The following is a 21,587-nucleotide window of genomic DNA, read 5'->3' as shown; positions in this document are numbered from 1 at the left end:
ATGGTCTTCTCCTTTAAGTGTCTATAAAAGACTGAGTGGTCATTAGCACTCCTGGTCATGCCAAACTGACCAAGTGCTTGGGAGAGACGCCCAAACCAAGCTCGGGGGGATTGTTTCAGACCATATAGAGACTTCCGCAAATGACAGACTTTGGAAGCCTCCTCCTGAACAACGAATCCAGGTGGCTGAGTCATGTAAACCTCCTCCTCAAGGATGCCATTGAGAAATGCATTCTTGACATCTAATTGGTGCAGCGGCCAGTGGCGAACAGCAGCTAGAGACATACAGATGCGAACAGATGCCATCTTAACAACAGGAGAAAATGTCTCATCATAATCAATGCCATATGCCTGAGAGTACCCTTTAGCAACTAAGCGAGCTTTGAGTCGGTGCAGTGACCCATCAGGATGAACCTTGACCGTGAAGACCCACTTGCAACCGACTGTCTTTTTGCCAGGAGGGAGAGGACAAAGATCCCACGTTTCATTTTTCCACAGAGCTGACATTTCCTCCTGCATAGCACTAAACCACCCCGGATTGTGCAGAGCCTCTGTCACATTTTTAGGAACATAGTAACTGTCAAGACTAGTAGTAAAGGCACGGTGATCTATGGATAGGGCTGCGTAGGAACAAAAGCGGTCGATGGGATATCTGGTACTGGGGCATTTACGTGAGCCTTTACGAAGGGCAATGGGAAGGTCAACATCAGAGATTTGAGGTGGTGGGATTGGAGCAGAAATCTGTGGACTAGGTGTGGTAGGGTCAAGTGATTGTGTAGGAGATTGTGGGGATTCAGTGGTTGGGTCAGGTTCAACAGGAGATGCACAAGTCTTATGGTCCTTTATAGTCTGGACAGAGTTAGTATTAACAGGGAGATTCTTACCCCTTCGAGTATATACCTGAGTAATAGGAGGCGCAGGAGGTGTTGGTGGCACTCGACTCTCGAGGATTGAAGAAGAGCCGATGTGAACATCAGGATATTTCAGAAAAGTCATGATAGGTGGAGAATTACTAGATGTAGATAATGGACCAGATTCAGAATTTAAGGAATACGGTACAGACTCCATAAAAATAACATCAGATGAAACAAAGTACCTTCTAATAGTGGGGCTATAGCATCGATAACCTTTTTGAGTTCCAGAATAGCCTACAAACATACATCGGAGGGACTTGGGATCAAGTTTCGTACGACCTGGTCGATTATCATATACATAACAAACGCAACCAAAGATTTTGGGTGAAACAGGAAATAAAGGTGCAGAGGGAAATATGACATTATAGGGTATTGCACCATTAAGTACAGAGGATGGCATCCGATTTATCAGATAACATGCAGTTAGAACCGCATCAGCCCAGAAACGATGAGGGACATGCCCATGTATCATCATAGTACGAGCCACCTCAAGTATGTGTCTATTCTTTCGTTCAGCCACTCCATTTTGTTGAGGTGTATAAGCACATGATGATTCATGGATGATACCATTATCAGTCATATATTGCACAAATTCATTTGTAAAATATTTTTTGGCATTGTCACTACGAAGAGTTTTAACAGTGGTGTCAAACTGAGTTTTCACAAAAGAACAAAAGATTGAAAATTTTGCAAAAATTTCTTGTTTAGATTTAATAACAAAAATCCAAGTAGCACGAGAGAAATCATCCACAAAAGTAACAAAATATCGAAAATCTGATACAGATGTAACTGGACAAGGACCCCATACATCAGAATGCACTAAATCAAAAATACTATTAGACCGACTAATGACTCTAGGTGGATGGGAAGCACGGACATGCTTTCCTTGGATACAGGACTCACAAACTAATTCTGAAATAGACTGAAATTCAGGACGTATCTTCTTCAACACCTGGAGAGATGGATGCCCCAACTGATAATGAACCTCCTTAGCACTACTAGTACTCAGGTATGCCACTCGCTGAGGTGAGCTCTCCATGCAATACAAACCTTTGTCCTTATATGCAGTGCCAATCAACCAGTTCGTCCCCAGTTCCTGAAAGGTACATTTAGTTGGGGTGAAGGTAACAGAGCAATATAATTGTTCTGTTAGTTTGCTTACAGACATAAGGTTTTCAGGAAAAAAAAGGAACATATAAGACAGATGATAAGGGCATATTTTGTGAAATCTGGGTGGATCCAATTCCTTCTATATTACAGGTAGAGCCATTGGCTATTTGGACAGGTGGTTGTGAGGTAGTGGCAAGTCCTGACAGTATACTTTTGTTACCAGTCATGTGGTCAGTAGCACCTGAATCAACAATCCATGATGATTTTGATGTTATAAAATAGTTGGAAGTCATACCTGGGTGGGCTAAAGTAGCCCTCGGAGTCTGTGACTGAGAGGTCATGTCGGCACGAGAGAAGCCTAGCTGCTCAAGTCGCTGAACAAGTGTAGCAACTTCATCTGAATTGGTGCGTTCGCTGGGTGATTGATTGACATTGTCCACCTGAGCACGAGGAGGGTTTGGTGAACCTTTTTGGGCGCTTTGGGCAGTCCCACTTCATGTGACCCCACTCCTTGCAATAGCGACACTGCACATTCTTATTACCACCAGAATTAGAAGTGCCCTCAGATCCTTTTCCTCCTTTCACAAATGACTGACCTGTGCTCCTACCTTTGTAAGAGTTTGCCACTAATGCTGAGTTTTCAGTAATAGGTGATGAGCCAATCCCATCAGATGGGAACATCTCCCGCAGAAGATGATAGGTAGCAGACAGTGATGGTACAATCGTCTGACCAAGAAGGATCGGTCGTGCTGAGGAGTATCTGGATGACATACCTCCAATAAATGTCAGTGTATTCAGCTGCTCCCATACTGTGGCTGAATCAGCACCAAAGGGAAATAAATCACTCATCTCATCAGATAATTTCTTGAATTTGGTGAAGTACTCGGTAAGAGTTGCATCACCCTGTTCACACCTTGCATGTGCCTGAGAAACTGCGTATGCGTGTGCCATGCTGGTTTTTTTAGAATATGTGGATTGGAGATGATCCCACATTTTCTTAGTGGTCTTAAAGGTGTGTACAGTGGATAAAATATCTGGCTCCATCGCATTCCATAGAATCATGCGAATAGAGCTATCCTCAGCTTTCCAGTCCTCAGAAGCTTGTGATTCTTCTTTCAGATAGTTTCCCTTTCGAAGGGAATCTAACCCAGTCTCAACAAATGTGGACCATTGTTCCCAGTTAGAGCTAGAGAGGTTAACAGGAATTTTCAGTTGGTGAGTGGAAATCGGTTGTGGAACCAGAGTGGCAGATTCATTAACCTTCTCCATTAAAAAATTAAACTTTAGAGGTCAGACAGGAGTCTATCAGAATTTCAAAAAAAAAAAAGAGGTCAGACAGGATTTATTTGAGCGTCTCAAACAAATCAATAACAAATCAATCGGCAGAACAAAATCGCCCCAAATAAACAGATCAATCGGCACCAAATAAATCGGAGCAAATAAATAACTCACGGAGCAAATAAATCGGAGCAAATAAATCGGCACCAAATAAATCGGCACCAAACAGGAGAGGAGAGGGCCAAGTAAACAACTCACGGAGCAAATAAATCGCACAGAGACTGTCGATATGCGGAGTCAGAAAGCGGAGCACGGGGCTGCGAGGCGGAGCGGAGCACGGGGCTGCGCGGCGAAGCGGAGCACGGAGCAGCGCGCACGGAACACCTGCCGGTGGATCTGACAGAACCCTAGCCGCCTAGGGTACAGAAGCCTGAGATGAGACGGCTCTGATACCATGTAAGTTTTGGAAGGATTATAATTTCTGTATATCTTCATCTAATCAACGTTACATACATATATAATCAAAGACAAACGATAAAATTAGGAAAGTAATAACTACAAATATTCACACAGCTAATCCTAAATCCGTACAGCTAATACACCTCTGACTTTCTATCTTTAACAATTATTATTCAACATCAAATTGGGCACTGACAATACCAGTAGGATACAGATAGTGCACCGAAACCTAAAATTTGAACATACGGATATTTCCCCGAAACATCAAATTTGGACCACTGTTGTACTAGTGCTTAACAACTGATCGAATAAAATCTACAGAAGTCATTACCTTCCCATAAAATTCATTACCCCAAAGTCTAGCAAAGATGACAGTATGCTTCTACATAAATAGTGTGAATACAGCAATGAAAATAGAAACCTGCCAAAGAACAACATTATTTTGATGCTATTTTCAATATTAGATGATTTCAATCACAGATCGATCGACCAGCAAAGGAGTTCATCACTTGGCAGCAGTGAACCGGTATGAGGCATAAGAAATAACACTGTCTGTCCAGCTGTGGTGTATCAGCTTTGCTTTTGCTCCGTGACCTGCTGCACCAAGAGCCACACGAAGAGGAAATAAATGATCCGGACTCGGGTGGTTCTTCTTCGCATCCGGGGCCTTCTCCTCATAGTTTTTCAAATCATCATACCTTCACATAACAAATTTTTAATTCAACTTTTTACTAAAAAGCAACAGAAATTCACAATTATTAGCAACTTAACATACTCGTTTTTATGGTTTTTTGTTTGTAATAAGTTATTTATGTACATTTGAAACAGAATTCAAGAAGATCAGGGAGGAAGCATATATGTACGCATGTACCTTTCGTTTAAAAGAGAATCCTCGACCCACGTGTCGAAATCTGAGGCCCATTTGGGGATGGGCCCACCATTGGGTCCTTTAGCCTGCAAATTGTGGGTTATATGACCCGAACCCGATAATGAGCACACCGTCATCTCTAAGTGGCTTGAGTGCCTTTCCCAAGTTGTAATGGTACTCTGCACCCTTCCCGGTCTGTACCGATAGCTGGCATACTGGTCAGTGGGACCCATGCAGCTTGGTCAAGGCCACGGGTCTTGTCTTGCTTGACAGGTCCAAACTCGGAATTTTCGAGAAGCTCTGTCACTCTCTGGGCGAGATCAGGTGCACCAGGTGCAGGATACTTGAGCTGAACCATTTTTTGTAATTAATTGTTTTTGTTGGATAATAACTGTTACTGAATTATCCTTACAAAAGAAAAAATTAAGGAAAATATGTGAAAATTAACTGCCCTGTTAATTGGAAGATCAACTAAGATATCTCTTGAAGGTAAATGCACTTGGAACCTTTTGTTGTATAAATATAATGAAGGGTTGCACTTGGAACCTTATCATTCCAAAAGAAAACTAATCCTCGATCGACCAAATAATTCGAAATTCAAGTAGCTAGCTAGTGAGATGAACTATACAATAAAATGTTTAATTAATTTATGGTGACAATTAATACAAATGACTATTGCCGAGGGTAAGCTGGCAGAAATTGTTATTCCCGTGGGTATCACCATTAATTACCGACTAGAATATCCGCAAGGATACCGATGCTGTTATTCACTTTTACCCTCGTGATACTCACAAGAATAAAATTCTTGTAGCAAACCTATATATTGCTATAGCATCCAAACCTCATAGAAGAATCTTGGAAACCCTTTGAAGTCATGAAGGGTTTCATTTGCTCCATAGACTAGGTTCACAGTCGGTGCATCAGTATCCCAATGCCCCGAAACCATGATTATCGCCTTTGGTGCTTCCTGCATTGTGTCGGATTTCCATGATTGCAAAAATGACCGTACAGGGACAGTCTCATCCACAACGACTGTCACTGCACCGTGAGCAATGAAGAACGTGTCCATGATAGATTCACAATGGGAAGTTCTGTAAAGAGATAAAAAAAAAAAATATATATATATATATATATATATATATTATATACGGTTGCTCTGATGCTGTGTTTGTTTTTTTCACAAAGAGCTGGTCGGGGATTATAGGCGAAAGACAGCTTGAGCTTCAAGTAATTTTGTAGAAAAAATCAGTTCAGGTAATAATTAAGTTGAAGACTTCAGTTCAGGTAATAATCAAGCTGCCATATTCTCCAGTGATACATTGAACTGGAGAGGCTAATGCATGTCTTACTAATATGAGGAGGGTTCAAATGCACTCAAATTTTTGTGCACCCAAATGCACCTTATCTTTCAAATCTTTTTTCTCCGTTTTCAAAGTCCAAATAGTTAATCCGAACATTAGATGCGATCTATATATTAAGATGTGCTTGGAGACCAAATTTTACATTTTTTAGAATTTTTTTACTATTTATTAAACCACTTTGAAAATCGTTGATCCAATAGTTCAGAAAATATAAAGTAAACAAGTAGGTAAAAAATCACTATAAGAGTTGATTATGCATTCCTATAAGAGTGAGGATATCTCAAAATATAGTAAACAAGTAGGTAAAAAATCACTATTTTGATATTTTCAAATGGCCTAGAATTTTTAGATCCAAGTGATTTTCTATCTATCTAATAAAAATAGTAAACAAATTTTAAAAAATATAAAATTTTGTCTTCAAGCATATTTTCAGAAGAATATCGCGTTTAACAGTTCGAACAAAGTGTGAACTTTAAAAATAGATAGAGATATGAATCCATGTCGATCCATAATATATATGTATATTACCATCGCGTCACTCTTCCTAAAACAGTGTATTTAAAATAATATGTGTCAAATTCAAAAAGGAAGATTTGATACCCCGAATTGCCATAATATCTAAATAAGGGATCTAGACTTTCCAGTATTGTGATAATTCAAAATGAAAAAGAAAAGCCTCAATGGTTCTATTTCACAAGTTGGCCATTTTTTTTCTTAAGAAAAGAGCGGGATAAAATATTTCAGTCCTAGGGATCATATTAAATTAATATACAATTTATTGAACAATTAACATTAAAAGGACATCTTACACAAATTCTGAATTATTAGTTCCAAAATATGACAATTACCAGACAAAGGAAACCTGTTCCTTTTTAATTGATTTCAACAACTGCTCGGCCGACAATCTTTCCCTTGTCAAGGTCATCATAGGCACTATTTGCCTCTTCAATTTTGCATTTTCTAGAAATGGTGTCTTTTAGGTTAAAAATCCCAGATTCGGCGAGCTTCACGATTTGGGGAAGATCTTGTCTTGCTCTTGCACCATACGAACCAATTATCTTCACCTATTTTTAATTCATAAATAGGTCAATGTAGTTAAAAAATACAATTTTAATTTAAAAAAAAATGTTCAAGTGTGCAAAATATTCTGGGCTAAAAATGCCTTTCTTGCCTAGTTCCAACCATGGATGTCCAGAACATTTTCTTTAGAAAAAACATTGTGAAGAATGGGTAATTTAGACATTCATAAAAGAGAAGGGTTTTGTGTGCCCCAATCATGCCTCACGTCCTTAACCTCCGTTTTCATAGTCCAAACATTAGATCCGAACCGCTCAACATGATCTCCATATTACTAATTGATCACTGAGCATTGCTTGCCTCTCCACTTCTATCATATATAGATAGTAAAAGAAAAGTACATCTATCTATGAGAGTTGAAGTCATTTAACTAGAGGCCGCTAAGGTCGGCCAAAAGTAAAGACGTGCTAAATTGCCAGCCCAAAGTGAATTTCTTCTTGATTCCCAATGTGCTAGGAGACCAAATTTTATATTTTTTTTGGCATTTTTTTACTAGATTTTTATATAGGTACAAAATCAATCTTTTTTCAGAAGATACTGGACCTTAGAAAAAAATAGTACAAAATTTCTAAAAATTATAAAATTTGGTCTCCAAGCACATTTTATTATGGAGATCGTGTTGAGCGGTTCGGATCGATTGTTTGGACTTTGAAAACGGAGATGAGGATGTGAGGCACATTGGGGCATGAAAACAATGGGGAATTTTGACCCTGCTCTTCATAAAAAAATTGTGAAAAGGGTGCAGGAGTAATTTTCATGTTTTGTTAGGGCATACATCATATCATCTATATTTTTGTAGCTATTATCTATGTTGCCAGCTGATACACAGGGTAATAAATAATATGCTTAGGATTTCATATGCATGGCCCTAAAATAGGTAATCAGATGAAGCAAGTAGAGCATAGTTCATTTAATTTAATATACCTATATAATTTATTTATGTATTGTATTTTTTTGCATTATTACACATTTTTTATCTACAATATATTTTCTTATATGATAATAGCTTTGATGTACAGGATATATGATACCTGTCTACGAACGAGGCGTGTGATATCAATCTCACCAACGACATTTGTTGCGGCGAGGCCAATCATGACTGCTTTGCCCCCATCTCTGACGCTTTGTGTACATTGTGCGAATGTAAGTGCCTTTCCCAATGCCTCCACCGCCACATCAACACCTCTCCCATCTGTTATTTCCTGCTCATTATTAAAATGAAGTTCCACATTCCTGGTTATATTATTCATATTCATCTATATTGAGATGGAAATTTATGGGAGAATGTTAGGTTCACTCCCATTGTTGCAGGGCTTTTGCAAAAATGCCCCCTATATACCAGCATTTGCTGAATAGTGGCATTTCAAACAATGCCAATTTTGTAGTACTAAATTGCAAAAGTGACCATTTGCACAGGATTAGATTAGACTGATTCGTGATAATGGTCTGTCTCCGAATCTCTGAAACCTAACCCCAGTCACTTATTTGACAAAAAGAAATTGACATAAACAATTATTATTGATAAGCCACAACACAATGGAAAGTAGCCTTTAAAAAAATGCAATAGAGAACATATTTTGTTTGATTATTTCCGTGTTCATGTAATGGACTTATCTTTTGCAAATAAATCATGCCTTTTTAGTAAGGATAAGTACGAAGGTTTATTTATTTTTTTGCGTGCAAAACAAAAAATGCTGAATGCTGGGTCACTTCAATAGTTTTTATGGAAAAATACAAACACAGAAACTAAACAAAACAAAAAAGATGGATTACAGGTGTCACGATACCAGTATTCATATAATTAAATAAATAAAAAAGAGGCTACCAGTAACTTCTCAATATTGACCAAGCATTGGAAATTTCCAAGTAAATTAAAAAAAAATAGAAATTAAGTGGAAACTTGTGCAATACAAACCTTTATCCTCTGTACAGCATCCTCATTTCTAGCATTTACAGTGTGTGTTGCACCAAGTAATTTAGCATTGGTTAGTTTCTCGTCTAGTACATCAACAGCTATCACTTCTGATGCGCCAAATGCTTTTGCTATCTGTATACAGCTGCATTCACATATTTTTTAATCAAATATTACACCAATTACTTATTTTATTAGGAAATTACTAAACAAGGCCTTAATTACCTAATATATGGATTGCAAGAAAAGTCTTTCTTATTTTATTATCAGAAAAATTAAATTCGAAGCACCTTCTGCTAGTATCTCTTTTGCAACACCAGGAATATATTAATACAAGAACATAATTCCTCAACTCAAACTTGTATATTTCAAAATTCCATATAGAAAGGCACAAATTATCTTCATAAGGCTCGCTCTTTCCATAAGTCATAGGTTATGATCAGAGGCGGATCTTAAGGTAGAGTAGTGGGTGCTTAGCCACTCCCATAATTTTTAAATTTTTCATCATGCGTATAGATATTTAATTGAAATTTTTTTTTTAAGTTGTTATATAGCTCAGTCCCCCTCATAAAAATGTCAAATGTGTGCTTGTAGCCTAGTGGTTAGATTATACTTTGTGGTTGTGGAGACTTGAATTCAAATCCCAGTGATAACACATTATGCATTTACACATATTATGCATTTTTACATTTCAGTCCTCCAATCTGAAAATTCTAGTTTCGCCCCTAGTTATGATCCTGTCAATTATAAGCAAGAAGAATCTGAAATGGCGCTTTGCTGAAACTTCTAAAAGATACATGATTATGTTCCTGGTTTCCCTGGAAAATAAAAAGCAAAAAAGAAGGAACAGAAGAAAAAAAAACCTTGATCCAACACCACCAACTCCAATTACAGCAACTGAGTCACCTGCACGCATCTCAGCTGCATGTCTCATGGCACCATACGCTGTAAACACCGCACAACCTAGAATTGCTGATTCAGTGTACGGCAGTGTCTTTGGAAGCACCGCAAGTGCATTTGCAGGAACTACGCAGTACTCTGCTAATCCCCCCATGCTGTACATATACACTGGTTTCCCTGTTAATAACTGAAAAGTTAGAAATAATATTCAAGGAAGAGGGAGGCTATGGTACTATGCATAGCGCATAATGGTCCGTACTATGGATCAATTTCTTCATTTTAAAAGTTCAAATAATCGATCTGAAATGTTCAACATGATCTCCATCTAAAAATGTACTTGTAGACCAAATTTTACATTATTTAGATTTTTTTTACTATTTTTTCAGATAGGTAGAAAATCACTTGATCTAACATTCCTCGACCATTCAAAAGTAGTGATTTCCTACCAATCTAAAAAAAATAATAAAATTCTAAAAAATGTAAAATTTAATCTGCAAGTACATTTTCATATGGAGATCACGTTGAAAGGTTCAGATTGAGTATTTTAACTTTGGAAATGAAAATATTGATCCGTAGTACGGACCAATCCGCGCTATGCATAGTACATAACCTCTCACTCTTCAAGGAATAGATAAATGGCATGTAAATGTTTACTGGTACGAGTTTTCTAAGTACCATTTCGAAGAAATAGTCTGGTTTCGCCATCATAGAGTGTTCCTTTAGCACGATTATATGCAAAGAAAGCCTCACACAGATCTTCTTGACCCTAGAGTAAAAAATGCATTAGATTGTTAAATTTAACTAACTACAAAAGTTTGGGATCAGATTTTAAAAAAAAAAAAAAATCACCTTTACACAGTAAAAGCAATTCCCACAAGGCATGATGAAGGCACCGACCACCTGACTTCCAATAGGAAACCTGAAATTTCACACAGAGAATTTAAAACCACACTGGTCGTATCAAGTTTCAAAGTAACAAATTCTGTAATTTTTGTCAGGACGAATATGAAATTATGTAATTCTTGTCACACGAAGAATTGATTGCTTATTGCATGTACAAGAATTTATTTTTTATTTTTTATTTTGATAGAAGACTATATAGCCGGTTTCACATGTACAAGAAAATGAAGAGAGAAATATGCATATACCTCTGTTTAACTAAATTGTCAGTGTGGGCCCCATGCTCGACCACTTCTCCAGTAATCTCGTGGCCAATAACACAAGGACTGGGGAATGGGAGCTCTCCTTTCATTACATGTAGATCCGAATGACAAACGCCACATCCTACATGCATAACCATTGCCATATTTATTGAACTATTGAAAAAATCAGAAGCAACATCTTTTGAGAAACATAATAGTATATTTTTTAAATTGCAACCAGCTTTTACTGCCATTCTTATTTCTTAACTTCTGTTTGCAAAGAAGATCTGACCATTCCTATAATTCTCAGAAAGAGTACATTGTGGTGATTTCTCTTTTTCTCTCTCTAATGTAAGTTCGCTTATAGCTTAAATTGACACATGAAAAAGGTACCAAAACTAACTAGATTTGATACTAGAATGATAACAATTTCGAGATGATTGCAAAGCAAAAATGGAGCTACCTTTGGTCTTAATTAGAACCTCTCCAGCCTTGGGTCGTGGCATCTTAAATTCCTCAATAGAGAGGGGTCGACCTGGTTCATAGAAAACGACACCCCTCATGAAGGAGGTACCTCCTCCGACGTTGTACCCGGCGGCGGAGGTGGTGGCGCCGACTCCCTCCGAGGAGGATGTGGAGAGGCATCGAGGAAAAATTCTTGGAATGGAGTTACCGGAGAGGAGGCGACGGTGGAGAGAGCGAGCAGAAGAGGAGAACTGCGCCATTGGTGAGAACTGTGAATTGAGAGAGATCAGTTAGCGAGTGAGAAAGATGGAGAGAAGACTTTTAGGAATTAGGACTGTATTAATACTTAAAAGGGTTGGTACAAAATAAGGAATCCCTAAATTAACTCAGAATTTGGGTTTGGATCCAGACCGTTTGATCTGCCCTGACACGAATATTAAAGAGCCCGTGCAGCACCAAATTCTGATCGGACGGTCTATATTAAAAGAAATATTTGCGTTACTGTAGGAATACTCACCCGCTGTTACAGAGAACCGAGTTTGTGTCCCAACCAATTTAGGTACCGTTTTGACACGAATTAAGTTGGAATTTAGAGTTGAATTAGGCCACCGATAAAATTTTTTTTTTTAAAATATCGTGTAGAATTAGAAAACATGTCACACCCCGCGGCCACGGGTCGTAACAGTCCCCCGCCGTAAGCATACAACGCCGTGTATGCTTACAAGGCTACTCACATTTCAAACCAAACAACAAGCAATTCAAACAAGTTTCTAATATATATATATATATATATCAGAGTACACAGTCTGGTCAGCATATAATACAACAAAAGTATCTCCTCCGGATACCAACCACGAGGCCTACCCTAAATCTATACAACAAAAGATATCTAGGGTCATATACTGGTAAGCTACTAAGGCCTACTACTCTCGTGCCTCTCCGGAATCAGTCGCACCAATACCTGTAAAATAACGGGGAAGGTGGGGGTGAGAATAAATTCTCAGTGCGAATTTGCCACATTTGAATTATTGGACTTGCAATCAAACTCTATATTCAATAATGAAACCCAAACAACAACAATGCAAACAGTTATATAAGAAAACATAAATAACAGAATGCCACTACTCGACAACAGTTAATCAACCTGAAACACAGTTTACGGAATTTCCAAGATGAATCTCAAACACAACATATATTTTGGCTTAACTCGATTCCTAACTCAGTTCAGTAGGGCTTGTAGCAATTACAGATGTTCTTTCGAGCTGAACCTTTATCAAACCCACATCTGTAGGGTTACTGACACCTACAGATGGCCAACCGCTGGACCCTTTATCTGACACCCATCTGCAACCGCTTGGCTTAACAGTTTATTAAGGTCTGGTTCAAATCATGTAAAGAAAATCCACTTTAGAATCGTTTCCAATATTCGTCATATTCAATCGACCGTTCAAATGCATTAACACGTAGGAAAATGCTACCGAGCCATAGACGTTACACAAGTCAACCACGATTTCCAATCACACATCTCATAACATAATCACCCTCCCTCGTCCCAACCGGTACTGGGAATATCGAGGGCCGTTCACCTAAGGCCATTTAGGATCCTGGGAATCCAAGTCAGCATACAGCCCGACTTGGCAAATTAATTGGATCCAAGTGCTTAACTTCGTAAATCCATTCACACACATATCAATTCCACTCGTGGTGACTTTAAATCAAAATCAGATCACAATAGATCGACATAACCTATAACCATACCAGTATGCAAATCATTCAATTCAGATCAATTCGAGTTTAATTTGATTGGGCTATGCAAATACTCTACGCAATTCAGTGATGCAATCAATGATATTCAACATGACAAACGAAAACACAGTTTAATTCCTGAAAATAAAGTATCAAACAAGTCCAAGAATCCCGCACCTGATTATGACGAGCGTACCGCTTAAGCTAAGGATCGGACGTCTCGTAATGTCTCGCAAGTTCTTGCTCGACCGAGCCTACACCTATATTATGCGTATACTTGGTTTAACATTGGTTCAGGATCGAGAGGTTTATTCGAGTTACTTCTAGGGCTTATACCTTCTCTAATCAATTCCTATGTTTTTGGTATCAATTCGTTCGGTTCATTATTTCTTACCAAAATCCTCTAAAACCACACAAAATCTCATCTAGGCCCTCTAGCCTTATACTATTTCACTTTGGTAACCATCAATCACTGTTTCACTACTTTGGTTCTCGGATCAATTCAATTCACCGTTTGGTTAACCCTAATTTGGTCAAAATCTCAAATCAGCCGTTAAATGTTCTAAAAATTCACGATCAGGAGGCAACCCTACCGATTACAAGTCTAATTGGTCGGGTTAAGCAAATCAAATCACGATTATGCCAACTTTCAATTTTTGGCACGAAACCCTAGAAATCAGATTTCATAAATCGGAAGAAATCGGGAAAAAGAATGACAAACAAACTAGTAAGAAGTGTAGAGGAACTAGTCATCGAGCAATTCGAGCACAAATCTCGGGTTTAAAACGAGAATCCGAGAAATCGAGAAAATTCGAGGTTTCGAAAGCAAAAAGGAGAGAAAGAAATACCAAATAGAAGGGTTCTGAGAGATCCTCGGCTGCTTTCTCGGTTCCAAACTCGATTTCTCGCAACAATCGGGAGTCTGAACGAAACGGAAACTCACGGGATCTTTTCCTTCTCTCTTGGACGAATTTCACTTAGAAATGGGGAATGGTGGAAGAGAGAGAGAGAGAGAAGGTTTAATTTGGGTTTTAGGGTTAAAATTACCCTGAATGCGGATTAGCCAATCCGCACTGCGGGTGACTTAATCCGCACTCGAGACTTAGTCGGTTGTCAGCCGAATCCAGGAAAAGTCCGAGCCTACTGCGGATGAACCTGATCCGCACTGCGGTTCAACCTCATCCGCACTCACTACTTAGCCGATTTCAGAAAAATTCAGTGCAATACAGAAATTCATGAGTGCGGCTAAACCCATCCGCACTGCGGATCCCTCACCCGCACTCACTACTTAGTCATTTTTTTGTCAAAGTTCCAGAAAAAGTCTGAGCCACTGCGGATGACTTCCACCCGCACTGCGGTCAATCTAATCCGCACTGAGCCTATAAAGTTCCGAAATCTCGAAATTTCGACGCGGTTTCAATTCACAATTAACTTACTTATTTAGGGAAACCTTAATTAAGGTTTAAACTTCCATTTTATTAACACAATTAACTTGATTCTTTCTTTTAATTCATTTCAATTTAATTGTACAAATTTCGTAACGTAACAAAAGAAAATTAGAAATCAACTCATTTCCGGTAAAAATAGAAATTCTAAATTAAAAAAGTATTACCATGAAGCTATAAATACTATACAATTCTTCACCACTCCTCTCTCTACTTATTATATTTGTTTTCTTTGAGTTTAATTATTTATTCTGTATTTTTATTTATTATTTCTAGTACTTTATTTAGTTGATAATTTTTCAAATATGTACTACATACTAATTTGGAGTTAAGAAGAACTATTCATATTTGTCATTTTCATTATTGGTGTCAAAGATTTAAATAGCATTTATCGTGTTATAGCAGAATGGCTAAAAAAAACGCTATGACCATATAGCGCTGTTAGAGCGCACTATAGTGGGCTACAACATTAATAGCACTATAGTTTTTATGGTCCAAAAAGGTATAGCGACGCTATAACACGCTATTTAGAACCCTGATTGGTGTGAAATTAAGTTAATAAAGATCGACTTTTGCAAAATGCACAGAGACACAATTTGTGATTGGTTCAATACTTTGCTATAATAGAGCATGACCAACAACTACTTAAAGAAAAAAAAAATAATAATAATAATAATAATAAAATAACTATATGAATAAATGTAGAATTATAAATTATTTACGAAATTGATCTTCTTCTTGAAATATCGCATGTTATTTTGGACTACTATTTTAGAAGGAAAAGGGTGCAAATTGGGGAACCAAACAGAAGCTACGTATCAAAATAGAAGGATAAAGCAGAGGTCCCACAATAATAAAGTAACATAGTGGTTGCAAGTTGCAACAGATCCTCGCTAGCTAAGAACTTATCCTTTAATTGACCTTTGACTGTTTTTGTGTAAAAATATACTTTTGATACGTTGAATCTGTAGATAAAAACAGATTAATAGGGTAAACAATTTGGTTGTCTAACCTAATACCGAAATTTTTATTTGTACCATAATCACAAAAAAATAAACCAACAACCTAGATTTTGGAGATTTCCATATTTATCCGGGCCGCACAGCCAATCTGTGGCCCATTTATGGAGGGTCGCAGATTAGCTTAGAGGTACCTCAAAAGCACAAAAAAATACACTGTAATATTGAATAATTTAAGTTTTAGGGGTCTATAAGCCAATATGCGGCCCCCCATAAATAGGCCGCAGATTGGCTGTGCTGACCGGGTAAATATAAAAATCTCTCAAATCTAGTGTGTTTTGGTTTATTTTTTTTATTATTATGGTATTTTAAAAAAAAATTCGGAATCTAATATGAGGTAATTCATCTAATCCTCGAAATTATCATTAAAAGTTCAAATATCTCCCTAAGAACAGAGTTTTATTTATAGAAATGTATTAAATATATAGTAAATAACTAGAAATATGAAAAAGATTGATGCATTAGAAGTAAATGAATCATCGATTCGATTTAGAGTTTGTATGTAGATCTCTATCTTAGATACAAAAAAAAATATTTGATGTACATTCAAACTCATTATCATTTATTCGGTTTCTTAGAAAATGTCTAAAGAATCAAATTATGATTCAGTTTTTTTATGCATTTAAAAAAAATTCATCTCTCCTTGCTCAAGAAATATTTAATATTATTTGAAAAAAAAATTCTGGTTTATAACAAAAATAATATTTGCAAAAGTGAAGCATTTTTTTTCTTAAAAAACTTTACTTTGTTATGTGTTTAATTCACAAAGCAATTGCAACGAATGATCTTAGTTTCTCATATATTTACCGCAAATTCTAATGAATTACAAAAATTAGATCCTAGAACATTGAGTAAATTTGTGTAAAAGTTTCTTGCATAAAATGAGAAACAACGAGCGGCCAAATAGGGGCCGAGACGCTGAGGGACAGAGGAAAGACATGCTTCCTTGTAAATAAAATTACATGTATGTCCAATTAGTTTTATAATTTCTTTTATAAATTCATATATACTCTTTAGCCCTTTAAGAGAAAAAAAAATAGTGACACGCCGTGACGTGATGTGGTCAATTTTTTTTTTTATGTGAAGTGACTAAAATGATAAGGAACGGTCACGTCAGGTGTGGTCACCCCGTGATCACACATGACATGATATGATGTGACGTAAATTATTCACATCAAACTTTATTTTTATATTTTAATTTAAATTGTTGAAAATTTAAAACAAAGATATCAAAAAGGGGAAATTGGTTTCATGCCATCTCAAAATGTTGAATTTAGAAAAATGCCACCTCAAAATTTATGTTTTGCTAATTGTCACCCCAAATCACATTTATTAAGAAAAATGCCACAATTAACAAATTATTATACATTTGTAATAAAAAATAAACAAAATATATTGTATTTTGAGTAGTATTTTCGTATATTCCAAATATACCCTCACACTTTCCTTTGTAACCCTTAATGGGTCCGATTATATATATTTTTGTTCGTCTTCCTCTCTTCCCCTCTGATCGGAACGCCAATTCTCCCTCTAAAACGCGAAATAGGATTGACGTTGTCTGAAATTTTCTGATCAAAACCCAATCAGTAGCGGGAAACAATTTCACTCTCTGCGATTTTAGTTTGTTCTTGTACTTCCAAAAATTTAGAAAATGAGTCACTGACAGGTGTACCAGTATCACTGGTACGCATTCTGGTACATCAGGTTTTGGAGATCCAGTGGGGACGATTACTGGTAAGAATTTTGGTGCGAATCAGTTTCTGGTACAAACTCCGTACCACTGGTACGTGCACTGGTACGGCAGGGAAAAAGAAGGCTTCTGATGGCACACTCATTAGCAAATATGAGTAAGATGAATTCATGGGATAGAACTGGGGTCACTCATCCAAGTTTTTATCTTTCTTTTTTTATTTCAAAATTCTGATGTATGGGGCATGTAAGAATCTAAAAAAATAATATGAAAATTTAAGTTATATGAGATGTTCTATTTTGCTGACTTAGACGAGATGTTGACCATATATTATTAACACTCAACTTTGATGTTAACACTCAATTCCTACGGGCATGTAAGTGAGGCAACAGAGACGGAGAGGAGGCAAAGCAAATACCTGCATTAGAGAAGAGAGAAATTTTGAAGAGCAAGGGTATTTCGGTCAGTTCAGTTATACTGTAAATTGTTAATTTAAAATTTTACATTAATATGGTAATTGTGACATTTTTCTTAATAAATGAGATTTGAAGTGGCAATTAGCAAAACAAAAATTTTGGGGTGATATTTTTCTAAATTCAACATTTTGAGGTGGCATGGAACCAATTTCCCTTATCAAAAAATAGGAAAAATTCTAAGAATTTTAAAATAAGTAAATGTTACAAAGCTTCTTCTTTTTCAAGAAAACCATTGGGCATATAATATTATCTTAAAAATTCAAATTATAAATATTCATTGGACTAAACTAGAGAAAATAAAAACCAGTACTACGTGCTTCTTCTTTTGATTACAGTTATTTTTGAAGTTTCTGGGAGTTCGTATGGCTAACACATTATAACATTTCATTTGGTGCTTTTATGATAGGCTGAAATAGGCTAAAACTGACCCGCAATGTGTTTCTGATATCGAATTTCGACTAGGAATCAAACTCGATCGCCCCTCGCCAGATCTGGGTCCGGATCCCCTAAAGTTAACCCAATTTTTTAGTTTTGGATCGAGACCGTCCGATTCGAATTCATTGCTCGATATTACTTCGCGATTCAAATTTATCTCTCGGATATGTGCGCTCCACTTCGGATGGATTATCACGGATTCGAATCATATGGTCCTGATTTAAAACCCAAAGATTGGGTTACTTCACTGGATCGGAACTCGCCACGGCCTGCGGGACCCACGACTAGACGAGTGACTAGTCCCGTGTTTGGGTCAGTGGTTTGCTAAAACCCGTAACTGGTTACCCGAACCCGGTCCACCCATACCCGTTACCCAAACCCGGTCCACCCATACCCGTTACCCAAACCCGGTCCACCCATACCCGTTACCCGAGGTACCGTACCCGTGCCCGGGTATAGGCGGGTAAACGGGTACGGGTTTGAGACGGACCGGACACCATTATTTGAAAAAAAAAAAAAAAAAACCGTCCAACCCGTACCCGCCGTACCCGTGCCCGAAACCCGCCTACCAGGACCCGTTGTACCCGTGCCCGCACCCGTGTACCCGAACCCGCACCCCTTTACCCGTTGTACCTGCACCCCTTTACCCGTTTAACCCGTACCCATTAACCCGTTTCAATTTGAAATTCAAATTTTTTTCAAAAATTTCCGCCGATTCAGAAAAAAAAAAACAGAAAAAATAAATAAATAAAAAACCCGGCCCCTACCCGAGATACCCGTTACCCGTACCCGAAGTACCCGTTACCCGTACCTGAGTACCCGAGTACCCGCCTACCCGTTACCCGCCCTAGCCATACCCACCTACCCGTTACCCGTTCCCGCACGGGTATGAAACGGGTAGGGTAGAGTTTTTCAAAAAAACCCGCCTACCCGTACCCGTTCTACCCGAGTACCCGCCTACCCGTTACCCGTCCCGGGTTTATCCGAGGTACCTGTACCCTACCCGAGAGCAAATCACTAGTCTAGGTGCAAGATTTTCTATAGTTTCGGTTGCGTTGCCGTTCCTGTTGCTGAGTCATCATCTTTGTAATTGTCAAAACAATTTAGTCATCAGCAATTTTAAAAAGTATTTCCCATTTATTTTTAATTATCTTCATACCTGCAAATCTGCAATTGCATTGAAATTTTAGCTTGAGAGACATGTTAAATATTATAATAGAGGAGGGATTCACTTACACATTTTTTTAGTGACACTGAATTATACTCTACATTTTCAAAGTTTTCAAAATTCAAACAGTCGATCCAAACCGTTCAACATAATAAATATATTAAAATGTGCTTGCATATCCAATTTTACATTTTACATTTTATTTGTTTTGCTATTTATTAAGTATTTTACAAAATCGTTGTTTTCAGACCATTGAATTTTTGTACTCATCTTAATATATAGTAAAAAAATTCAAAAAAAAATGTAAAGTTTGATCTACAAGCACATTTTAATATATATTCATCATGTTAAATGGTTTGGATCGACTGTTTGGACTTTAGAAATATAGAGTGTAATCTGGTGTCACCAAAAAATAGTGCAAGTACGATAGAGATATATAAGAACTCAAATTTCCATTTTAAAAAGCTCATCCGCCTGATTTTAATCAGAGGGTTCATGATAAGATTATTTTGCCCAAATTTATTTTCTGTTATGAATTTTTAAGGTACACCATGTTTGTGTATGATCTTTGATCTGATGGTCAAGTGATTATGTTTAGAGAATTATTAAGAGAAATCTTATTCTTCTGATCTGGATCGGGGAAAAAAGCAATAAAATTAATTATAATACGCACGCTGCTCTATTCTATGTATTTAATCGTGTATGAAATATAATGGAGTTAGGCTAATATGACACTAGTGTTATATCAAACTAAATAACATCACATCTTAAACCCTTAGATCTGTTTTAAGATTCGTATTATCCGCTTTTACTGTTCAAGCACTTCATTTAATTTGTACGAATCTTAAAGCAAATCTAAGGGTTTAAGATGTAGTGTTATTTAATTTGATATAACACTAGTGTCATATTAGCCTAACTCAATATAATGTAGTTAACTATTGGTTTTATTACTCAAAATTATTAGACATGAATAAAATTCACGTGCATACCTAATTAGTTCTACAAAATAAACAAGAAACACCTATTAAAAATTTCCTTTCTGATGAGATTAACATGAGAAACAAAAAATTCGACATATGAATTTGTTGTGTTAAATATTTTCTTCAAGAAAGTGATAAACAATTTGACTTGCCTTGCCATCTATCTGTCGTTGTAGTTCATAATATTTAAACTCAGCAATCACATCCTCTGCATCATACACAGCATCTCTGAGTTGCTTCAAGAGGTGCGCCACATTTTGAAAAAAAAAATACATATAACCATGGGATTCTGACTACTTTCTCTTCATGTCGTAGCCAGAGGCGGAACTAGGAGGCTTTTATTTGATAAGTTTGGGAGTTGCCACATGAACATTACTTCTTTGGTGTACATTAGATCCAGTAAAAAAATTAGATTTTTATGGGGGGTGCTTGGCCCCTGCTCACACCCCCTTCGTTCCGCCCCTGGTCGTAGCTGTATATCAACAACTGTTAATATAATTATTAAGTATCAACGGACTTTTAAAAAAAATATAAAATCAGTGAAGAAATGGGCTTGACACGATCTGACTCAGTTTGATTCGGACTAAAAATTAGTTAACTCGGCCAAATCAGACATTGTTTAACCGAATTTTGATGAAAAAATCACTTAAATACAAGTCTCGATCGGGTGAAACTCAAATTGAACCCATCTGATTCCAAGTTGACTCGGTCGAGTCTTAAGTTCTGAGTTGACTTGGCCGACTCAACTCAAACTCAAACTCAAACTCAACGGATTTTTCAAACCATGATTGGATTATAACTTATTAGTACAAAAGGGATAAGGGACTCGATTACTGAACTGTTGACAAATTGCTACAATTAGAGGTGAAAACAGAGCGGATATGGAGTGGACAGTAGTAAAACAATATCCATCTCTTTTTAATTTTTCAGATACGGATACGGATTGGATATCAGTCAGATATGAATATGGATACGGATTGAATCGGATATTTATTAAAAATTTAAAATAATATAAAAAGTTATTAAAAAAACTGAAGTTCATAATATTTATCTAATTATAATGGTGAATAACAATATTTTTTTCATAATATATATTAAAATATATGACATATATCTACTATTTCGATATAGATAATTAAAACA

General features: G+C 37.0%; 2 protein-coding genes, 1 long non-coding RNA gene and 1 pseudogene across 4 annotated transcripts; 1 reads left to right on the top strand and 3 right to left on the bottom strand.

Moving 5' to 3' along the window:
- Positions 1-1,877: 1,877 nt before the first annotated feature.
- Positions 1,878-3,292, bottom strand: LOC144548210 (uncharacterized). Its single transcript, XM_078296918.1, has 2 exons — positions 2,319-3,292; positions 1,878-2,009 (listed from the first exon to the last, which is right to left on the bottom strand). Exon 1 carries the CDS (start codon positions 3,290-3,292, stop codon positions 2,417-2,419), a length of 876 nt encoding a protein of 291 aa, XP_078153044.1. The 3' UTR covers positions 1,878-2,009; positions 2,319-2,416.
- Positions 3,176-4,382, top strand: LOC144548212 (uncharacterized). Its single transcript, XR_013509287.1, has 3 exons — positions 3,176-3,312; positions 3,354-3,757; positions 4,241-4,382. It is a non-coding gene; the product is annotated as an uncharacterized LOC144548212 (long non-coding RNA).
- LOC144548211 (4,5-DOPA dioxygenase extradiol-like) lies at positions 4,188-5,886 on the bottom strand (annotated as a pseudogene). Its single transcript, XR_013509286.1, has 3 exons — positions 5,470-5,886; positions 4,632-4,977; positions 4,188-4,458 (listed from the first exon to the last, which is right to left on the bottom strand). The product of XR_013509286.1 is annotated as a 4,5-DOPA dioxygenase extradiol-like (transcript).
- Positions 5,887-6,727: 841 nt separating this feature from the next.
- LOC144547957 (uncharacterized) lies at positions 6,728-11,806 on the bottom strand. Its single transcript, XM_078296645.1, has 8 exons — positions 11,484-11,806; positions 11,027-11,162; positions 10,728-10,797; positions 10,554-10,644; positions 9,842-10,055; positions 8,982-9,123; positions 8,098-8,268; positions 6,728-7,053 (listed from the first exon to the last, which is right to left on the bottom strand). The coding sequence occupies exons 1-8, from the start codon at positions 11,743-11,745 to the stop codon at positions 6,862-6,864; spliced, it is 1,278 nt and encodes a 425-aa protein (XP_078152771.1). The 5' UTR covers positions 11,746-11,806; the 3' UTR covers positions 6,728-6,861.
- Between the last annotated feature and the right edge of the window lie 9,781 nt (positions 11,807-21,587).

This window comes from Carex rostrata, chromosome 32 (genome assembly GCF_964058835.1).
Source record: "Carex rostrata chromosome 32, lpCarRost1.2, whole genome shotgun sequence".
NCBI classification, from domain to species: Eukaryota; Viridiplantae; Streptophyta; class Magnoliopsida; order Poales; family Cyperaceae; genus Carex; species Carex rostrata.
The sequence above is the reverse complement of the archived record's forward strand: the minus strand, read 5'-3'. Positions and strand labels throughout refer to the sequence as shown.